This window comes from Convolutriloba macropyga, chromosome 5 (genome assembly GCF_964194025.1).
Source record: "Convolutriloba macropyga chromosome 5, txConMacr16.3, whole genome shotgun sequence".
Classification (NCBI taxonomy): domain Eukaryota; kingdom Metazoa; phylum Xenacoelomorpha; order Acoela; family Convolutidae; genus Convolutriloba; species Convolutriloba macropyga.
Window position 1 is genome coordinate 70,821,832 of NC_134472.1, and position 19,731 is coordinate 70,841,562.

At 36.1% G+C, this 19,731-nt stretch overlaps 3 protein-coding genes across 3 annotated transcripts in view; 1 reads left to right on the top strand and 2 right to left on the bottom strand.

Annotated features, from left to right (window-relative positions):
• Positions 1-19,731, bottom strand: part of LOC142339608 (cyclin-L1-like) — a 174,721-nt gene that overhangs the window by 77,675 nt on the left and 77,315 nt on the right. The window lies entirely within an intron of this gene.
• Positions 2,619-18,115, top strand: LOC142340218 (putative rRNA-processing protein EBP2 homolog). Its single transcript, XM_075390737.1, has 7 exons — positions 2,619-2,911; positions 3,871-4,130; positions 9,900-10,023; positions 10,284-10,373; positions 13,046-13,236; positions 17,109-17,289; positions 17,981-18,115. Exons 1-7 carry the CDS (start codon positions 2,747-2,749, stop codon positions 18,053-18,055), a joined length of 1,086 nt encoding a protein of 361 aa, XP_075246852.1. The 5' UTR covers positions 2,619-2,746; the 3' UTR covers positions 18,056-18,115.
• Positions 6,565-8,261, bottom strand: LOC142340217 (ras-related protein Rab-13-like). The gene is made up of 2 exons (XM_075390734.1): positions 7,981-8,261; positions 6,565-7,694 (listed from the first exon to the last, which is right to left on the bottom strand). Exons 1-2 carry the CDS (start codon positions 8,075-8,077, stop codon positions 7,189-7,191), a joined length of 603 nt encoding a protein of 200 aa, XP_075246849.1. The 5' UTR covers positions 8,078-8,261; the 3' UTR covers positions 6,565-7,188.

The following is a 19,731-nucleotide window of genomic DNA, read 5'->3' on the forward strand; positions in this document are numbered from 1 at the left end:
AAGAGTTGTCGATAAGTCAGTTAAGAGATTCGATTTTGGCGTCGTCAAACAGTACATCTGCACTGGAAATCATTCCCACATTTTGTAAAGTCATTTCCAGACTTTTTTCTCGACTTTCTGAAGTTTATTAATCTTTCGCTGAAGGCGGGATATTTTCCTCAGTCCTTTCAAATGGCAATTGTTAAACCCCGCGCGAAGGAAGCAAATTCTCATAGTGAAGATTTTTCAAACTATCGACCTATCTCAAACCCGTTACATTTCAAAACTATTGAACGCGCGGCTTTTATGCAAATGCGAGAGCACTTTAAAAAGATTAATCTATTTAGTCAATACCAAATTGCCTACAGGAAGTTTTTTCATGAATTTCTTCTTTCGATTCTTGAAACAAGTTTGGTTTGCAAAGATAAAGTGCTTAGCTTTTTAAATAGTTATCTGATTGGTAGATCTCAAAAAGTGTTGATTGATGGTGAATATTCGATGGCAAGAACTATTAAAACGGGTGTTCCTCAAGGATCTGTTCTAGGTCCTGTTCTCTTTTCATGCTATCTTGTTCCTCTTGAAGTTCTGTTTGAACGTCTTGATGTCAATTATCATTTTTATGCCGATGACACTTATCTATTTTATTTACCATGCTTCGATAAATCAGGGGTCTTTTGGTTTGATACTTTGCAAAAGTGTTTCAGTAGTGCTAAGCTCCGATTAAGCTCGAATAAAACTGAGTTCTTGTTTATTAGTAGAAAGAATAGTTAAATAGCGATATTGAACTTCCAGCTGTCGTCAATTTTTCTAATAATGTTACTTTGTTGGGCTTCAACTTAGATTCCCGACTTTCATATACAAAACCAGTTAGTTCTGAGCGTCGTAGATGCTCAGAACTGAGTTAGTTCTGAGCGTCGTAGATGCTTTTTACGAAAAATTTATTCCATCAGAGATACAGTCGACAGAAATTCGTTGATCGAGTTAGTTTGGGTAATGATTCTCTCGCTACTAGATTACTGCAACTCACTGTACTATGGACTACCTGCGTATACTATAGATATTACAGCGTATAATGAACCCAGCGTGTCGTGTCATTTTTAGGCTATCGCCTTGTTCACCAACAGCAAATAATATCAAAGAGCTTTATTGGCTACCCATGAAACAGCGAGTCCCCTACAAAATTCTACTTTTTGGTGACCGTTTGGTTCACCATCCGTGGAAATTTCCCGTATCTTGGCGCATTAGATTTTCCAAATGATAAGGTGACTGGATGCCAATATGCGTACAATCTGAAGGTTCCTAATGTCAGGACTGGATTTAGACAAAGATCATTCAGTTTTGCAGTTCCTTTTAAATGGAATATGTTGCCTTTTGAAATGAAACTGATGCCCCATGAGTTTGATTATCGGAAAAAACTGAATTTTTTTTAATCTTTGATTTTGAAAGAACTTTTGAGTTTGTAAATGGTGCGTAAACCTAAATTATAATAATAATAATTCCTTAGTCATGAGGGCAAACGATTAATTATGTTCATAGATGCTAATGAAAAAATATTAGTGAGGCTTATTACAAAGTTTTTGTTTGTCGCGATAAATAAACCCGTTCCCGCTGTTTACATGAAAGCTTTTGCAAGGAGCGTCATTGCTCGACTCGTTTTGAATTGAAAGAAATATGCGTAGTGTACGCGGTCATTTCTTTTGAAAGCGACTTTAATATGTTTAACCTTATTTAATTGCTCTCGAACGAAGGTTGAAGCAGTTTTTGTAAACGTTTGTCTCCTTTTTATGCAAAAGTTTTGCACGATCGTTTTCTTCTAGAACATTCTCTTTATTTCATTTCAATTTTTTTCACAATTAGTTCTCAATTTCTTGTTTGACCTTAATTGCTCTATTTGAGAAATTAAGTCTGCGTTGCAGAAATAAAAGCGATTGTTAGCTGCGAGAGCAGAAATGCCCTGATAGGAGGTCGGGGGTTCGAATCACTCTCTAGTTGGACCGGAACCATAAAGAGAAGTTTTTCTTTGACACAGCCCCTCTGAATTAAACTGCCCCGCCTGTCGTTCGACTGCAATTTGTCCGACGTTAGTCTGTTTAAAGCTTAACTTTTCAAAATTTATGTCCCCAATACGTCAGTGGTTTGAATTCTGGATTATGAGCGCCAAAAAGCCACTGAAGAGTTAAAAAATACTAAAGAATTGATTTCATTTAGTTTGCTCACATAAAACTTGACCTAGTGTACAAAAATTCTCCAATGAATTAATCGCTACTGAAATTTTTTTTGGTATTGCGAAAAGAAATCAGTATTAAAATTTTATTTAATGTTTTCGATGATTTTCTATTATTATTGTACTCCCATATTTTTTTGGTATCATAATCCGAGTCATTTTACAGTCAATTTTCTTAGTCGTTTCTGGCGAAAATCAGGAAAATAACTGTACGTTTGGCTGTGATTATATTACTGCCTAGAAATTAGTCCAGGTGGAGAAACGTATGATTCGACTTAGGAAAACAGCTCAACTTACCGTATTTTTCTATAAATTTTCCCTATATTTTTAATTATATGATAGGTCTAAGTCGTAAGTTTTGTGTTAAATTTGTACAGGAAGACAGATAATACAGGATAAATTATGTAAATTAATACTTTTCTATTTAATGATGTATTGTCAAACAGTTCATTTTGAGATTAAACCGGATCAACGTAAGAAACTTTTAACAACTGGGTATTTTGAATCATTTTCCGGTTTAATGAAAGCTTAAAAGTACATAGAATGAAAAGAAAAAGGCAGCCAGGTTTAGCAGAAGCGAGGAATGATGTTTTGGAGGCAGTTGTAGCCAATTACGAGGACGAGGGTCTAGATCCTGAGTCTAAGGACAACGACAATAAGAGTGAATCATCAGATGACGAACAGGAGGACGTCGACTCCGAAACAGAGGTCAATTGCCGACTTCTTAAACCTTTGGCTCATTTTTTTTAAATCTGGGAGTCAGATTTTATACAGCATCTACTTTATTAATTTAACCTAAAGCCATAGGAATATTGGAGGTTTTATAAAGTTACTTTTCTGTATGATAGCTCCCGAACGCCTTTAATTTCGATTTACAATATCAGGAAATATTTTCAGTAAAATAATATCATTGTTGACTGGTGAAATTTACTACTGGGGTTTTAGATTTGAATTTGCTGTTTTATGAAAAGTTGACAGATTTTTTTTGGTATTTATTATTGTATTGTAGACGCATGGTTTATGACTCTCAATTTCAAATCATGTATTTGGAGTGGAGTTGGGATGCCTTCAAGTTGCATGCCCACTAAGTTGACCCGGGGGGGGGGGGGGGTAGTTGACATCATTTGGCATTATATTGAGGAATCGTTTGGCAGTGGCCGGATATTATCAGTGTTTTATTCGCGGTGGCCGCCGTATTGGCCGACAGGGCGTTTAGCCGACAACCAAAAAATGAGAAATTTAACCGACAATTTAAGTAAAATGAGCAATAAAACTTATTGTGAAGCTGTGATTGGCCAATTTAAAACACTATTTCGTAAGCGGACAAATATACCGCAGTTTTTTCAACTACTGTAACGAAGGTCTATCCGTGGTCGGACCGTATTTTACCGCATCTGGCCATGCCTCGCGGGCCATGGCCATGCCTCAGCGGCCCGTGGGACTTGATATGAATCTATCACAACCGAACTACTGTTTTATGGCCCAATGAGTCTTTTATGACCAATTATGATAAAACTGTCGGCTAAATTTCTCATTTTTTCCTTGTCGGCTAAACGCCCTGTAGGCCAATTTTGCTAGCACTTTTATTCACTGATTGCCCAAGAAACGTCGCACAGCACAGTATTAAAAATGTTATGCTCTATGAGGAAATACTGAAAATGTTTCAGCTCCAAATTGCTCTGGAAAGTGGTCTTCTAAAGCCAGGCCTGAATGTCGAGTTGCCCGCAGTTGAAAACATTATATACGATACAGAATCAATGAAAACAATCACAGATAACCTGCGTGAGCAGAATATGGAGTGGCTAGAACGGATGGATGTGACGTGTGAGCCAGTAGACAGCTCAGAGTGTGTGAGGAATGACGATCTGTTGGAAGCAATACAATCCAATGATTTAGTCAACGATGATTTCAAACGAGAACTAGTTTTGTAAGTTTACTAATGAGCAAGAGACATGCTGCAATATGACAGTTATTTACAAGGCCTGTGAGCTGGTTTCTGTAGCTGAGCAAGAGACAATCTTGCAGTCGTCGGATGCAACTATTTTTGATAACTTCTCAGTCCGGGGCCTTTTCAAACGTACTCATCTGAAATGAAAAAAATTCCTGTCACTCGAATTCGAAAATGATCTAAAAGTACTCCATTTATACCCTCAGTCTTGTTAACGAAGACACAATTGCAGAATTTAATGAAATAGATCGGACAAAACTTACTCCCTCCCCCACTTACCCCCTCCCTCCTCGTCTACCTCCTTTCTCCCTCCCTCCTCCTCATCCTCCTCCTCTGTCGGTTGTGATCTCAGTTTTACGGAGACTTGGTTATTTATGATAAGAAAAACACCGATGGAAGAAACAATATTGAAAACTTTTAGTTCAAAAATGAAAACCTCTTCTTATTTTAAAACAAACCGCTTCTTACTGTCCAAAGAAACCGTAAGCATCAGTTTTAGTTGCTCTCAAACGAATAACGGCTCTTCTCCGCCTAACTGGTCTCGGAGTATGTGATTCGCCAAAAATTTTTTGGGGAGACTATTTTATTATGTGAAGGGTGGTTGGTTCCCCCCTCAGTCAACCCCTACTCACCCCTGCCCCCACTCACTCAGTCCCTCGCCACCCCCCCCCCCCCCTCAGCATACCCACCGCCAGTCATTCACCAACACTCACTCGTCAACCCTCCTGGCGATTTGGACTCCCCTCGTCCAGCGCTCCAAACCCTGTCTCATCGCTTGACCCCCCGCTCCGCTCACCCCCCACCCATTGCTAGCATCCCTAAGCCCTAGCTGGTTACTAATGAAGCCGACCTATCACTGATTGTTTTAGAGCTAGTTGTCAAACTTTAATTGGCTATGTTTTTGAATATTTGACTATAAATATTGCTAACGTGATAATTAAAAACAAAATTTTTTTAGTTGTTATAAGTAATTTACTTGGAACCAGCCGATCGCGGAAACAATATTTTTTTCCATACGACCTTAGTCTGCATAGCCAAATTCGCACAGCGGATATAATTAATTGTTGATGATATCTGTGTTTTGAAACGAACTTCATTTGCATTAATTGTAATTCAATTGTTGATTTTGCCACATTAAGTTTAAGCTGCGAAATCTAAATTAAAATCAGAAAAACATTAAATACAATTAATGACAATAGAAAATTGTGTTTACCAAGTCACTAGAAACTCAATTTGGTATAATAATTATTAAATACTTAAACTGACGATTTTGTGGCTATATTTACAGATATCTTGGTCCAGCTAGTCGTCCAACTTTAATCGGTTGTTTTTGAATATTTGACTATAAATATTGATAAATTGATAATTTAAAACTGAATTTTTAGTTGTTTATAATTAATTTACTTGAAACCAGCTGATCGCGGAAACATTATTTGCTCCACACGACCTTAGTCTGCATAGCCAAATTCGCACAGCGGAAAAATTCATCGTTGTTGATGATGTCTATGTTTTGAAACGAACTTCAGTGTAATAATGGTAATTCAATGATTTTGCCATCTTAAGTTTCTTTAGCTGCGAAATCTAAATTAAAATCAGAAACCCATTAAATACAATAAATGACAATAGAAAAACCTCTTTACGAAGTCGGAAACTCAATTTGGTAAAATTATTATTAACTACCTAAACTGACGATTTTTTTTGGCTATTTACAGATGTCTTGGTCCATTCTCTGCATTTACATGCTCCACGAGGAAAATGTTTGGTTAAAACGACAGAAACTCTGAAAGAACTTGGAATAAAAGCAAACTGTATTGACGAATGGCAACTAAGAGTTCTTTCACGTTAAAGCGCATAAATTCCTCATACAATGGCCAATAAACAATTGTCAAAATTTAGTACAAGCTAACAAAAACGACGGTAAAATGTGGCTGTGTGTTAATATCAGAAATTATAATAAAACTGAAAAATAATTGTGAAAAAGCGTTTTAGTTGCTACATTTTTGAGCAAGACTAAATAGCAATGCTGATTAATTATCAGCTGTCTCTGCTTGGAAAATACACTGATCTTAGAAAGATGTTGCCAACTTTTTTATTGTTCACATAAACGATTTTGATTCCGCTGTAATGAGGCAATGAAATTTTTTGCAGGCAGTATGAAACTTGTTTCCTCTTGAATGCCATCCCGGGAAATAAATGTTTTTGGTCCGTTTGTTGTTGCATCGGTTCATGTTATCAGCAACTTCATTAGATTGTCATATTTTCCGAAACACGGAAGAACACATGTTGTTTCATTTTGAAAAAAATTGTTCTATAGGTGCCCTGTAATTATCGTCTCTTATCAATAACACCATGTTTATAAAAAAAAGATTTAAAGCTGTTATCAGGAACCAAATAAATAAATCATGGATATAAATTATAATTCTTCGCAACAATCAGTATGGCTTTGAAGAAACGTGAAAGTGTTGATGCCATTATGTAATTGATGAGAATTCATTAAAGATAAAAGACAGAAAAAAAATTGTTAAAGCAGCTTTTTTTTCGATCTCAAAGGCTCGTGATTTCATCTATGCTCAATTTTGGAAACTAAGATAACAAACCTCGGCTTTGAGTAGTCTGCAAATAAGTTTCTACCGGAGCGCATAGTAGCATTTTTTTTCAATTTTCGCTTTTTACCATTTTAATGTCTTGCAAATGTTTTCCTAAATATCACATAAATCAATGCTCGAGACTTTAAAGACTGACGGAACATTTCAAAACTTGAATAATTAACTTTTTTTCCAAAAAAAACGAACAATTAAGATATTGTTGCAACAGTTGCCAGAGAAGGACTAATTTCCTGCGTAATTATTCAAGAAAATACGGCTAAAATTACGGAAACTAGGCAAAACTAATCACTTTCTCGAGTTGCTTCCTAAGCTGTTTCGAAAAATCTGGGCTTCATGTTTTTTCGTCATACCTTGCGGTGTAAATTAAGATTCGTTTTTTTAACAATTCGCTAAAAATTATCAAATTTTCAAGATTTTTAAAAGTGATAAAGTTAACAGGAGGTGCATAATGAGTTTTTCCGAGGAGGTCTTGACAATCTGCGGAGCTTGAAACCGGGAGTTGCATTTCTGTTTGCCTCTTTAGCCAGTACCATGTCAGCAACACTCTCGAAAAGATCCTTTACGCCCTCGCCAGTTTTCGCTGATGTTTGGAAACTTCTGTGGTATATAGAACCGGATATTTGCTCGAGTGTTCGTGTCTGTATTCGTTTCATGTCGCATTTGTTGGCAACCAGAACGAAAACGGTGTCGTCGGGAACTATTTCTTCAGCCTTTTGCTTCCACTGGTCAAGAACTGACATGGATTTGTCATCGTTGATTGCAAATACGATTATGACTGCGTCTGCAAATCTGAAATTGACAGAGGGTACAGTTGATACGTCGCATTGTTGCCCACTTAATGTCCACAAATTCAAGTCCATCCGAGTTTTGTTTCGGATAATCCTCTTAACGCAGAAGTCGCTGCCGAGAGTGGCAACGTAGGTTTCGTTGAAGCGACCTGAAAAAAAAGCTGATTAAGTTATCCACGAGTAATTCGGATCATTGGTTATTAACTCCTGTTGTTTGAGCAGAATTATAAAAGTCGCATTTCGACATGATACGTCCTGCCGCTAAAATAGGATCATCTTTAACTGATATTTTTACACATTTTAAGAGTGGTAAATATAATATAATATAATGGCTGTTCCTAATTCGGAAATGAAAAATTTTGATCTCGTTGGGAAGGAAAACAATTCCAAAAACATTCTTGGATAGCAGAACAAATGTTTTTGATGTTCACCTACCGTCTGTGTACTGCCGGACAAGACTAGTTTTTCCGGTGTAGCCATGGCCAGCTAGGATGATCTTGTACGACTTTGTAGCTTCTTTTTCTACTGACATGAGTAGTATTTAAACTTTATCAGATCTTGCTTAGTGATTGAGCAATTGAGTTACGGTTCGAATGTTGAATAAGATCAATGGTTTGGATTGGTTGTTGATTCTTCGAGTGGCATGTTTAGATTTGGAAACTGTTCGTTTGTCAAGTTGTCATTAATTTGTGATTTATTTAAGTTTCAGGATCTGATCGTAGGGTGCGAGTAATACTTCCGACATCTTCTTCTGACGTAATAAAGCATTTTGATGAAGTCGTCCATGAAAAAAGTATAACAAATTACACCAGAAGTCGTCCATGATAAAAAATAATACAAGAATAAAAGAGTGTTGTGACATGTTCTTTCAAAATTTTAAGACGAAGTTTTCTGCTTTGAATTTTAAGAGGAGTGAATGAAGGTTAAATAAAAAAGGAACACTGGATTCAGCCATATCAACGATTATTCAAATTACTAATTACTCTAACATTCAGCAGAAAAGTTAAGCAATTTCAAATTTTGTCGCAAATTTCAAAGAAAAAAACGCGTTAGATTTATACGTTTTTATACGTCATCCCAACAACAAATTAAATTGTATCAGTTTACACCGAGTCATTGAAAAGAGTCCATTGTTGCTCATCCTGAGGTCGTCCTGAATCAGTACCGAGTCATTTATCTAAATGGTTTTTACATTTTTAATAGTCGTCGTCAGCATCTCAACGGCTATTATATAGGCGCTCTCCTTTTTTTCTTACAATTCAAAGAATTTGAATGGTATTTGGGCGCTCTTTTTTTAAGATCTGTTCACACTTTTTTATGATTTTTGAAGTCAAATTGGAGTAGTTATTTTGGTCACGCCGAAGCAGGGAGTGGAACGAAAAAGCGAGTGGTTTTTTTGGTCGTGAATTTCTTTGCTCTATTTTTAAGGTAGAGTGCGAAGACGGTGTTTGAACAAAAATTCGCTTTCTCGCTAGTAGTTTTTGTTCACATGCGGCAACTTCACTTTGATTTTTTAAAATGTTTTTTCGATTTTTTGGATCGGATTTCTAAATGGTTTTCCTAATTATAGTTTATTCTAGGCTTAGTTTTACTCATAGTCCGTTCTAGGCCTAGTTTTTTGTTCAGTCAATAAAAATTTTTTGAATTGTGCGTCAAGACTTGTCCTGCTATGTTTTTTAATTCGCTTTACCTTTTGATCCCGATTTTCGTTTTACATAAGTCACTATTTTCACGACTTCTGACTTACTTCACTCACTGTTTCAACTGAATGGATTTTAAATTCTTTCATGCATTGAATTACGCAATGCTGTGAATACGGTGAATGTCAAAAGAACAAAATCAAAAGAGACGGGATAAACCTATAAAGCCGGGTCATTAAGTCATAGTGCACTAGGTTATCAAGTGCGTTAGAGTGTTTGCTAGCTGACAGGTATTGAGCTTATTAGCTTTTATTTTAGAGGCTGAATTAAGTATAGTTTTAGAATCTAACTGAAACTGCATGCCAAATTAGAACACTTTGACACTGGAAAAAAAAAAACAGAAAAAAATTCGGCCAATTTGTCTCTTGTTTTTCTTTTTCTGTCTCAATCCCGATATGCATCAAGGGTGGCTATTTTCCGGCAATCTGCCCGCTATGTTTGCAAATTGCTTTTAGATTTCCTCATTTTAAAACATTGTTCTTAGTTGAATAGCCGGCTACTGTGACGTCACTGTTTATGTTACGTAGCTTGATCTTATTTATTTGCTATGACTTACTTCCTGTTCCTGTTATTTGAATTGTGATATTTGAGATGTTTTACTGGATCGATATGGCTATAATTCGCCTTTTAAAAAGGTCAGCGTTTTTGTTTCAGTTTTGGACAAGCACAAGCAGCTGTGGCCATTGCTTTGCCGAAGCTACGCAAACTGGGTGTAAAGACAGAAAGACCTGCAGACTTCTTTGCAGAAATGGCCAAATCAGATGAACACATGAAAAAAGTGAGATCGCGTCAATCTTTGTCATTTTTGTTATTTTAGAACATGTTATAGATAAACTAGCATAAAGGCTTCAAACTGTTTTTTATTAGAATGGACATAAACAGCTGTTTGATATGATTAATGTTGTGTAATAATCGAAGATTTTTATTGACTGCACAATAAAGTACCATTTGAGTAAATTGAGTGATCTGTATTATGCCATCTTTATTGCCCTAATCATGGATTGTAGTCGGTAGTGCTGTAATACATTATTTGTTCAGGTACGTGAGCGGCTGTTGGCAAAGAGCAAGACGGCAGAACGAGTGGAGAAGATCAGAAAGCTGAGAGAAGCCAAAAAGTTTGCAAAGAAAGTAAGTGAATGAATAATACCACTCGGTTATTACATGTCAATCGAAAGGTCATCAAACTGAGACAAAGCCGAGGTTTTTTCTTAGTTTTATAAAAGCCGCGAAGCGATAGCGAGGTTATTATTGGTCGCATCGTAGTTTTGTTCTATACTTTGTCTCCATCGATTATTCTTGCGGCCATCCGACTTTTCCATTTTAAATGACTTCTATCGCTGTGCAACTAACAATGTGTGCGTGACGTCATTTCTCACTCTGTTTTTGTCAGTTTGTATGTCAATAGGTTTCTTTTGAATTGCTCTCGAACGAAGTTTGAAGCAATAATTGTAAACATGCGTGTCTTTTTTATGCAAAATTTTTGCTTGACTGTTTTTGCGCTTTTGTTCTAGAACCTTTTTGACTTCCTGAGTGACCTTTTTACACTTTAGTTCTTAGTTTTTGAGTGATCTAAATTGCTCTCGTTCTGAAAAAAAACTTTGTTACTAAAATCCATTGTGAGCGAAAGGAGAACAAAGACATCGTAGCCGAGTGGTTCAGATGTCAGACTGACAACCTGGAGGTCTGTTAACGTTTTATCATGCACGACGTAACTCACTCAAAGACTTTTTAACGCTCAAACTTTAATTTAAAAAAAATAAAAACATCTGTTTTTGAAGGTCAAAGTAGTGCACCGTTATGAGATTCTTGCGTAGAAGGTTTCTGTTACTTGACCGAATAGAAAAAAAACGTGTTCAAATGTTTATCCAATGAGAAAAAGGCGAAGTAGCCCTGTTTTGATTCATATGCTGGAATCTTATTTAATAATTTGTCTGTTACAACAGGTCTCGACAACTTATTTCGCAGCTTTTTTGCGGCAATCTGCCGTGTATAGTTAATCATGCGTTATTAAGTTAATGAATCGCAAGATATGCAAAATTTATTGCAACGAGAAGATTGCAAAATTTTTTGAAGACGAGGGCTGATTGCCAGTTGGACTCTATCGATGCATGCTTTCTATGAAAATTGAGCTTAAAGCTATAGAGAGAACTACTTTTGTTGTTTTTGCATGCTTTCTATTAAAATCGAGCCTGAAGCGATGAAGAGAACTAGTTTGGTTAGTTCCAATATTCTAAAAGCTAATTTGAAAAATCGGTGAAATTTAATTTTTGTGACGAAGTAATGACGGAAAAGTTAACACTATTTCGCATCAGGTAACACTATTTCGCATCAGGTGAAACTGAATTTTGCTCGTAGGGTCATACTCTTTGTTAATTTTCAAATGGTCTTTTTGAGAACTTTTAGAGTCATGGGTTTTGCGCATTCAATTCTTTGGATTGAAATTCGTCTGCTAATGGTTTTCCTAATTTGTTGGTGAAAAGCTTAAACTCACGATTGGCTACTGATTACATCCTTCACTGATTGAATTAATTGATTTTTGGGTTTAAGTACGCAATAAGTACTAAAAATCAATTGTAAAAGCTTGAAGTCAAGAAAAGCGGAATGACCCTGTAAAAGCCTGACTATGTTATTAATTGCTCTGAAACTAAGTTTGTAGAAATTATGTTAGTCCTGTGTTTTTTTAAAGTGTGATTTCTCGCTCGTCTGGTCTGATTTTTTGTCTGACCCTTTTGACTTTTCGTCCTCAAAAAAGGGATAAGCAGAACGTCCAGAGGGCTGTGAGTTCTCTGAGAGCCTTACGCCTAACTAGTCTCTAAGAATGCGATTAACCAAAAAATTTCATGGTGTGAATGGTGAGGGTTCATAGTTTGAAAAGTTTGACCCCTCACTCACCCCCATTACCACCACCCCAACATTCCCCGTCCACCCTCTTCATCTGGTGATTTGGACCCCCTATAGTCCAGCCCTCCCAACTTTACCCCATCCCCCACCTACCGCTTGACCACCGCACTCCGTTCACCCCCACCCTAATGCTAGCATCCCTAAGCCCCAGCTGGCTAATACCGAAGCCAACGGCTCACCGATCGTTTAAGAGCAGTTCGCCCAAGCCATTTTCTTTCAATCTGAAGCCATGTTTTAAAATTTGTTGTGCCATCACAAGGAACCTCAATTTTTCCCCCAATTCGATTATTACAAGCTTTTAAGTGTTAACATTCCAGATTATATCCCGCATTATTTTTGATCCCAAATTACCCAAATTGAAGTTGTATTGCTGTGAAATGTTTCATGCGCTTGGAGAATTATACTGCGCTGAAACATTGATGAAGACTCTCTGCTTTTTCCCCCAAATATTTTATCCATAGAAATTCATTGTGTAAAAGAAGTATGTCACAAGTTTCCCTCAATTGTGGCTCGATGATTCTGCAATTCAAGTATATGTTACTTAACATGTGATAAGAAATATAGAATGAAGTGCCTTTTTTAGCGTCTTATTGTATGAAAACATCATGCTGAATTTATTATTGCGTTTATATGCATCCTGCCTGTCAGGTGTAGTAAATTGGGAATAATCCTGAACTGTGGGAACCACCACTATCGGAACCGCGGAATTTTTTTGTCTCCATAAACATTTTTGATCAAAGCTGTATAGCATAGTAAGAGGCAGAACTTCCCACCATTACAATTAATATTTACCATGATAGATCTCTATAAAATGTAATTATAATGGGCCTATTTCATCAGAGAAAAGAGGGTGATCCGTTCCGAATGTCGAATAAATCGTTGTTGATTGGTTTGTGTAGGTGCAAATAGAGAAAGAGAAGAGTAAAGTGAGTGAGAAGCGGAGTGTGAATGAGAAAGTGTATCTGATCAAGAAAGGAAAGAGCAAAGACTTCTCTTTTCTCAACGAGGACTCAGTCACAGGCAACAAGACCCTTGACCTCACAGACAAAGTAGTCACCAAGGCACTACTCAAAAATGTCAACAGCTCCAAGTAAGTCTCGAATTTAGAATTGACCTTTTTAAAGGATCAATGTTTCTTTCCACCAATTACATAATAAGCCTTGTCCTTTTGACACTCATATTGTGAATTTTGATAACCCTTTTCCCAAAGTCTATACAAACTGTAAAAATATGCTGTGTGATTAATAGCCGTGAATCGATAGCGGCTTTTATTGGGGACATCGTGGTTTTCTACAATTCAAAGAATATCAAAATAAAGAGATTTTTTTTGAATTCTGCTTTTTCCGAGGAGTTACGTAGGTTGAAGTTTTTGTGAACGTTAGCCTCACAATATGTTGTTTTAATTTTCTTCATGAAAAATGGCACAAAATTTGCTGACAACTTGAGTCACCTTTCTCGAACTTGAACTGTAGTGCAGACAAAAACTGCTGACCAAATATCTGTTCACTCAAATGAGGGCTATTTGTACCTGTAGATCTTAAGAAAGTGTTCTGGAACTAACATTTTGGCGGCTTTAACTGTTTATCAAAATTATTTGGTTACCAAAATATCCTTTAGGCTGTTAATTCCAACACTTACGTTTTTTAACAGCCGTAACAGCAATAACAAATTCAGTTGTTTTCTCGTCATTGATTTTTACGTAGCAAAAATTTGTATTTTGGATTTGTACTTTAGAAAAAATAGCAATATTTTCATTCCAAATACAGACAAATCTGCTTTCAAATAGGGGTCCAATTTTGGGAGACACAATGTTGTTCAAATTAGGACCAATGAATAAGTATTCTTCTTTCTGAGTAAAATTTATCGTTCTTATGGCTTAAACAAAGTGTTTTTTAATAGCCGCACAGCGATAGCTGGGGCTATTATTGGCCTTCTCTTGTTTTTTTTTATTTCGTCGTCATGATTTTTGTTACGACCATATGACGTCACAGCCACTTTTTGTTCATTCGTTCATGCAATTTCAACTAAATTGCGTGTGTGACGTCATTTTTCGCTCTTAGTGGAGCGAGTTTTTTTGTTCATGCGCGTGATTAAATGTTTGGTCACACTTGACTTACCTCACTCTCAAAAATGACTCCTTAACAGAATCCAAAAGTTCTGAATTTTTCCTTAACAGGTTCTGAATTTTTCCTTAACAGAACCCGATGTGTATCCAAAAGTTACTATTTGTTTTTAATCTATTTACGAACATTTAAATCACTAATCTATATTACTAACATTTGTAATAGTTTTCTTAATGGAGAGGAGTCAATAACAAGACTTTTGTTGTATAACAAGAGTTTTTTTGTTCATGCGCGTGATTAAATGTTTGGTCACACTTGACTTACCTCACTCTCAAAAATGACTTCCTCACTTTGAAACTGACTTTTATTTACTTTAAATCAAAGAGATAAGGTCAAATGGGCGTGTGTCACTCTAAATGAAGGTTATATGAGAGCAGCTAATAGGGGCAGCAATAACTTATACAGATTTTTAATCAAAATATAACAGATCAGCCTTCAATGAAAAGACGAATTTTTTTGGTCTGTCTTTTTTACTGTTTTTTAGACTGCCGATCTACGAATCTGTTGCGGCTATTTTCTGGCAATATGCCAGCTATGTTAAGAAATTTTCCTATTTTTGTCGGTATTTGTTTTCTCTTTTTTAGTCTTTGAACACAGTCTAAAAGCTATCATCTAATTTGCTATCTAGGGAGAAATAAATTTTTAATGCTTCAGTTGATATCATATAATTTTTCCTTAACAGAACCCGATGTGTATCCAAAAGTTACTATTTGTTTTTAATCTATTTACGAACATTTAAATCACTAATCTATATTACTAACATTTGTAATAGTTTTCTTAATGGAGAGGAGTCAATAACAAGACTTTTGTCGGTCTAGATGTTGAACAGTAAAATACCCAAATTTTTGAAATTGATTGAGACGCTGCCTTTTTAAAGGAAAATTTAAGCCTTTTCTGCCCTTTTGGAGACCAAAACGTTAATTGGAGACCAGAATGGACGCAAATCTAACCTCATATTTTTATTGATCGATGTGCAAATTAAAGCCAGTGGAAACCCATTGTAATTTCCTTGAAAAGTGATTGATTTTTTCTGGGCTTTAACTTTGTTTGCGTAAAATGGTTGGTGAATCTTGAGTTCAGCATGTATTGGTTGTTAGTTTGTAGTGTTTCAGTTACAAGATTATCTACTTAGTTTTTATTAGTTTGTTGTGTTTATTATGGTGTTATTATTTTTAGAAAGGTCGTTTTCGAAAAATTAATGGTTGATGAGCTTTGGCACTTATAATCTTATTTCCGTCACCTTGCAGCATAGTCTCAGCAATGAAGAGTTTCATCATCTTTGGGTTATTTAGAACGCTGTCTTCATTTTCGTGTTCACAGCCTTTTTGGATTTTGGTCTTTTTGAGTTTCTTTTCTGCTGTCTTGTCACATCGCATCATTTATAATGACACATTATTGACCAGTCACTTATCAGTTTAACATTTCAATGGCGCTGAAATAAAGCGCAACTAATTTGAATTGTATGGGGGCGCTGTATTTTTACAATTCAAAGGATTTGAATTTTATTGGGGCGCTGTCTTTTTTTTAAGATCTGTTTACACATTTTCATGATTTTCGAAGTCAAATTGGAGTAGTGATTTTGGTCACGCCGAAACAGGAAGTTGAGCAAAAAAGCGAGTGGTTTTGCGGCGTGAAATTTTTTCTCTCTAATTTCAAAGTAGAGTGAGAAAATGGTGTTTGAACTAAATCTCGCTTTCTCGCTACTGGTTTTATTTTCACATGCGGCAAGTTCACTTTGATTTTTACTGTTTTTTCGATTTTTTGGATCGGATTTTTTTCTAAATGGTTTTCCCAATCCACACATGATTCATTCTTGTCCTAGTTTTTTGTTTCAACCAAATTTCCATTTTTCGCTGGTGGTTTTTTGTCCACATGCGGCATTTCGACATTGATTTTCTGTTTTTATTTTTTTTTGATCTGATTTTTTTAAGAAATGGTTTCCCCAATTCACTCATAGTCCGTTCTAGGTCTAGTTTGTCAAGGAAAATTTTTTGAATTGTATGCTAGGACTTGTCCTGCTATGTTCTTTTAGTTCGTCGTCTCCATGGATGATTCTTACGACCTGACTTCTTGGTATTGACTTTTTCAATGACTTCAGTGACTTCAACTGCTTTGCAGTTAAAATTTGTCTGCGTGACTTCATTTTTTCTGCGTTTACGTCATTTGCGTGACTTAACTGACTCAAAAAATTGACCTCTGAACCCGCCTAATGAACTTTGATTTTTATGAACTTTTACTAGTTAAATGTCAATTGTGTGTATCTAAGTAGTGCTAAACGTATATGCCCTAATTCTTGAGTATTAGAGTCTTGAGTTTTTGATTTCGAATATGAATTTTGAAACAGCTCCATTAGGTTTTTGCCTTATAGAGCGTATGTGTCTCATAAAAATGAGTCCAAATCTAATCAAAAAGTCTATTAAAGGACTGTGGTTTATTAAAGGACTGTTGGTCAATCTGTCTTTCTTATTTCTTTAGTTGTTTCATTTCATGGAAGGCCACAAGCGTCTATCGCGGCTATTTTCCGGCAATCTGCCGGCAATGTTTACAGAAAGTGCGTAGTTATGGGTAGTCACTGTTTTTTGCATGTCTCGAGAGCTTAACTAAGATTTTGATTGTAATGCTTGTGGTTCAATCAAAGAAATTCGAGGCCTGTTTTAAAACTGCAGAATATACGGAATGAAATTATGAATTTGAAGTTAATTTTTTATTCGACCAACTGTTTTTGATAGAAAGGAGCGTTTGATGTCAATCATGATTATCGTGCATTTTGTAGATGTTATTTTCAACTTTTCACTGCTGATTTGTAAGTGAATTGATTAGAAGCGCAGCAATATTTCAGACAGCAGTCATCTTTCAAAAAAGAAGTGCAGAAGAAGCGCAATAAACTTCGGGAGGCCAAAGACCTCAAGTATGGCTTTGGAGGTCGCAAGCGGAATATGAAGAGGAACGACAAGAGCAGTTTTAGTGAATTTGGGAAGAAAAAGAAGAAACAGTCAGCTTCCTCTTCAGGCGGTGGAAAGGTTATTAATTCTAAATCTTGCTTGAAAATTCAAAACTAAAAAATGAATGTGTTTCCGTGTCACACGGAGGATATGTTTTGTCCACTCTGTTAAACTTTCAAACATATTTATGACCTGTTTACAAATCTTCCTGTACTTATAGAAGTGTTATGATTGTTTACATTAATTGTAATGGTCTATCCTATAGGTTAATGTATTGTGTTCAAATTTGAAATCAGTTTGTTCACACTTTGAGGCAATCTTCAAGACCTGGAGAGAAAAAAGGGATCTATTCTGTTTTGCCCCCCCCCCCCCCCCCTAGTGGGCATAAACACTTTATGACCCCCAGGTGCACGTGCTATTTTTTACATAGTAACGTGCTATGTAACAACATATAATTTGTAACTGGGGTGCATAAAAAACACTGGGGGGGGGGGAGCGAAACAGAATAGATCACGTGTAGACATACTGCTCTTAATTTTGCACGCAACCCACTTAAGATGAGGATAGACCGTTACATTTACTTCATAGAATTATAACAATTATATGAATACATGAAATTTGTGTGAAGATCATAACTATAGTTGATGGAATTGATGCATGCAATTCTGTTTTATGTTAAGTCTTGTAGTCGTTGGCATACCTCGCCGTAAGTTTCCTGCTTTGAGAAGTTTTTAGAGTTAATATTTGGAAAGCTTTTTTTGTGTTTCAGAAAAGTAAGCAGATGAGTGTTGGAAGTGGAAAGGGCCAGAAAGGACATAAAAAGAAAAGGAATAACAAACGATAACTTAAACAATGTTTCTGTTTCATCTTTGTTTTTGGTTAATTGAAATGTTATACAAGCTGTCTTGTCCTTCGTCGATTCTTTACTCGGAGTGTCGCCAATCTGAGATGCGATATTTTTGACGCAATTATTTGGAAAGTATAACCGTCCAATCTGCTCTGGTAGTTGCATTGGCACGGTTATTAATATTAAATCGAAAAAGGGTAACCTTATAAAATAAAACGAGCTCAAACCACACTTGCGGAGTTTTGACAATCACACAGGCATCTTATCGGACCCGGAAGGCAAAAACAGCGCACCGTTTGCCGTCAAACTTTTAAAAGACCAAAATTTATTTGTATGTGATACGAAAAATCATTTAAAAGACATGTCTTCAAATGACTGTTCGCTATACTATAAAGATATGGATTCAAGATAGCGTGGGCTGAAGTATACTGATAATCAGTTCGAAGCACTGTAAATGGAAAAGCTTGGCCATTAGCCACACTTTGGATGATGGTAGAGCTGAATGTAACTAGCTGAGAAATCTTGACACTGCTGGTGCAAAATTTCGATGGAAAAGGTACATTAATGCGAGTTGGGCTGGTTTTTCGGCTACTTCGTTTTTCACGTTTTACAATTTGAAAATTTGCAACGGTTTGAAAATTTGAAGCAAAATCAAGTTCTTTATTAATAGCCGCCCTCATCTTCTCAGCCGGCTATTATTGCGCTCGTATTTTTTTTTACTTCGTCAAACTTTTTTTCGCTTTATCATTTTGCCGCTTTTTCGACATTTTGCGTGAAATCTTTTTGACTTCTCTAGGCTAGTTTCTCTCTTCTCTCATTCTGCTAAAAGTGAATTTGAACATCAGTTGCTAAGCAAAGCAATTCAAAATGAACAGAGTCGGTATAAAAAATTGAAGTCAGAAATAGAAACTGGATAAACCCATAAAGCCCAATTTTAGATGCCCGCTATTTGAACGTTGTTCCTATAAGTCTTAGTTACCACCTCTAATGGTTATTGGTGTTGATAGTAGCCCCTGTAGCCTCTCTCTAAGAATTAGAAGTATGCTCAACTACGAAATGCCATCAAAATAAATCGGACTTAAAAAATATTTTTGTACAAAAATCTTTTTTTTTTCAATATATTCTATTCGTTCAATCCCAATCATGCTTATTGGAATCAACGGCGGCTATTTTCCGGCAATCTGCCGGGTATGTTTAAAAAAAAGAAACCTGCGTAGTAGATTCTCTCTTTTTATTTTCCATCTGAAGGTGTTTACAAGACGTTCTTAGATATAACGCCTCCATAATTTGCTGACGTCGAACTTGGGTGGCGTCGTCCATTGCGGTTAGTGTTGAAATCTAAAAACCAGCCCAGATCTTTGGTTTTGGGAGTTAACAATATCGAGTCTGCTCGTGCAAGTGTCTGCAATGCACAAGAAGTTTGAACATAAAGCACAAAGAAACTGAAAAATAGTCCAAAAATGATCTTAGCAATTGAGTCAAATCTTTTCTTTTCTTTGCTAAAATTCACCCATTGACTCAGCGCCAAAAATGACAATTTTTCAGAAAAAGGAAAATTCAAATTCATTTTTTATTCATGTTTTGTTCAGAAAGAAATTCAGATTTTGTTTTGTCATTAAAAATACAAAGCGCTGCAACAAGTTTTCAAAGAGAAACTTTAAAATGCCCTATTG

Bases quoted from the DNA above. Each gene is read 5' to 3' on its own strand.
- LOC142340218 (XM_075390737.1), top strand. From the start codon at position 2,747: ATGAAAAGAAAAAGGCAGCCAGGTTTAGCAGAAGCGAGGAATGATGTT. The intron at 10,024-10,283 runs GTGAGATCGCGT...TTATTTGTTCAG, and splicing joins CAGATGAACACATGAAAAAA to GTACGTGAGCGGCTGTTGGC. The intron at 13,237-17,108 runs GTAAGTCTCGAA...GCAATATTTCAG, and splicing joins AAAAATGTCAACAGCTCCAA to ACAGCAGTCATCTTTCAAAA.
- LOC142340217 (XM_075390734.1), bottom strand. From the start codon at position 8,077: ATGTCAGTAGAAAAAGAAGCTACAAAGTCGTACAAGATCATCCTAGCT. The intron at 7,695-7,980 runs GTAGGTGAACAT...CTTTTTTTTCAG, and splicing joins TGTCCGGCAGTACACAGACG to GTCGCTTCAACGAAACCTAC.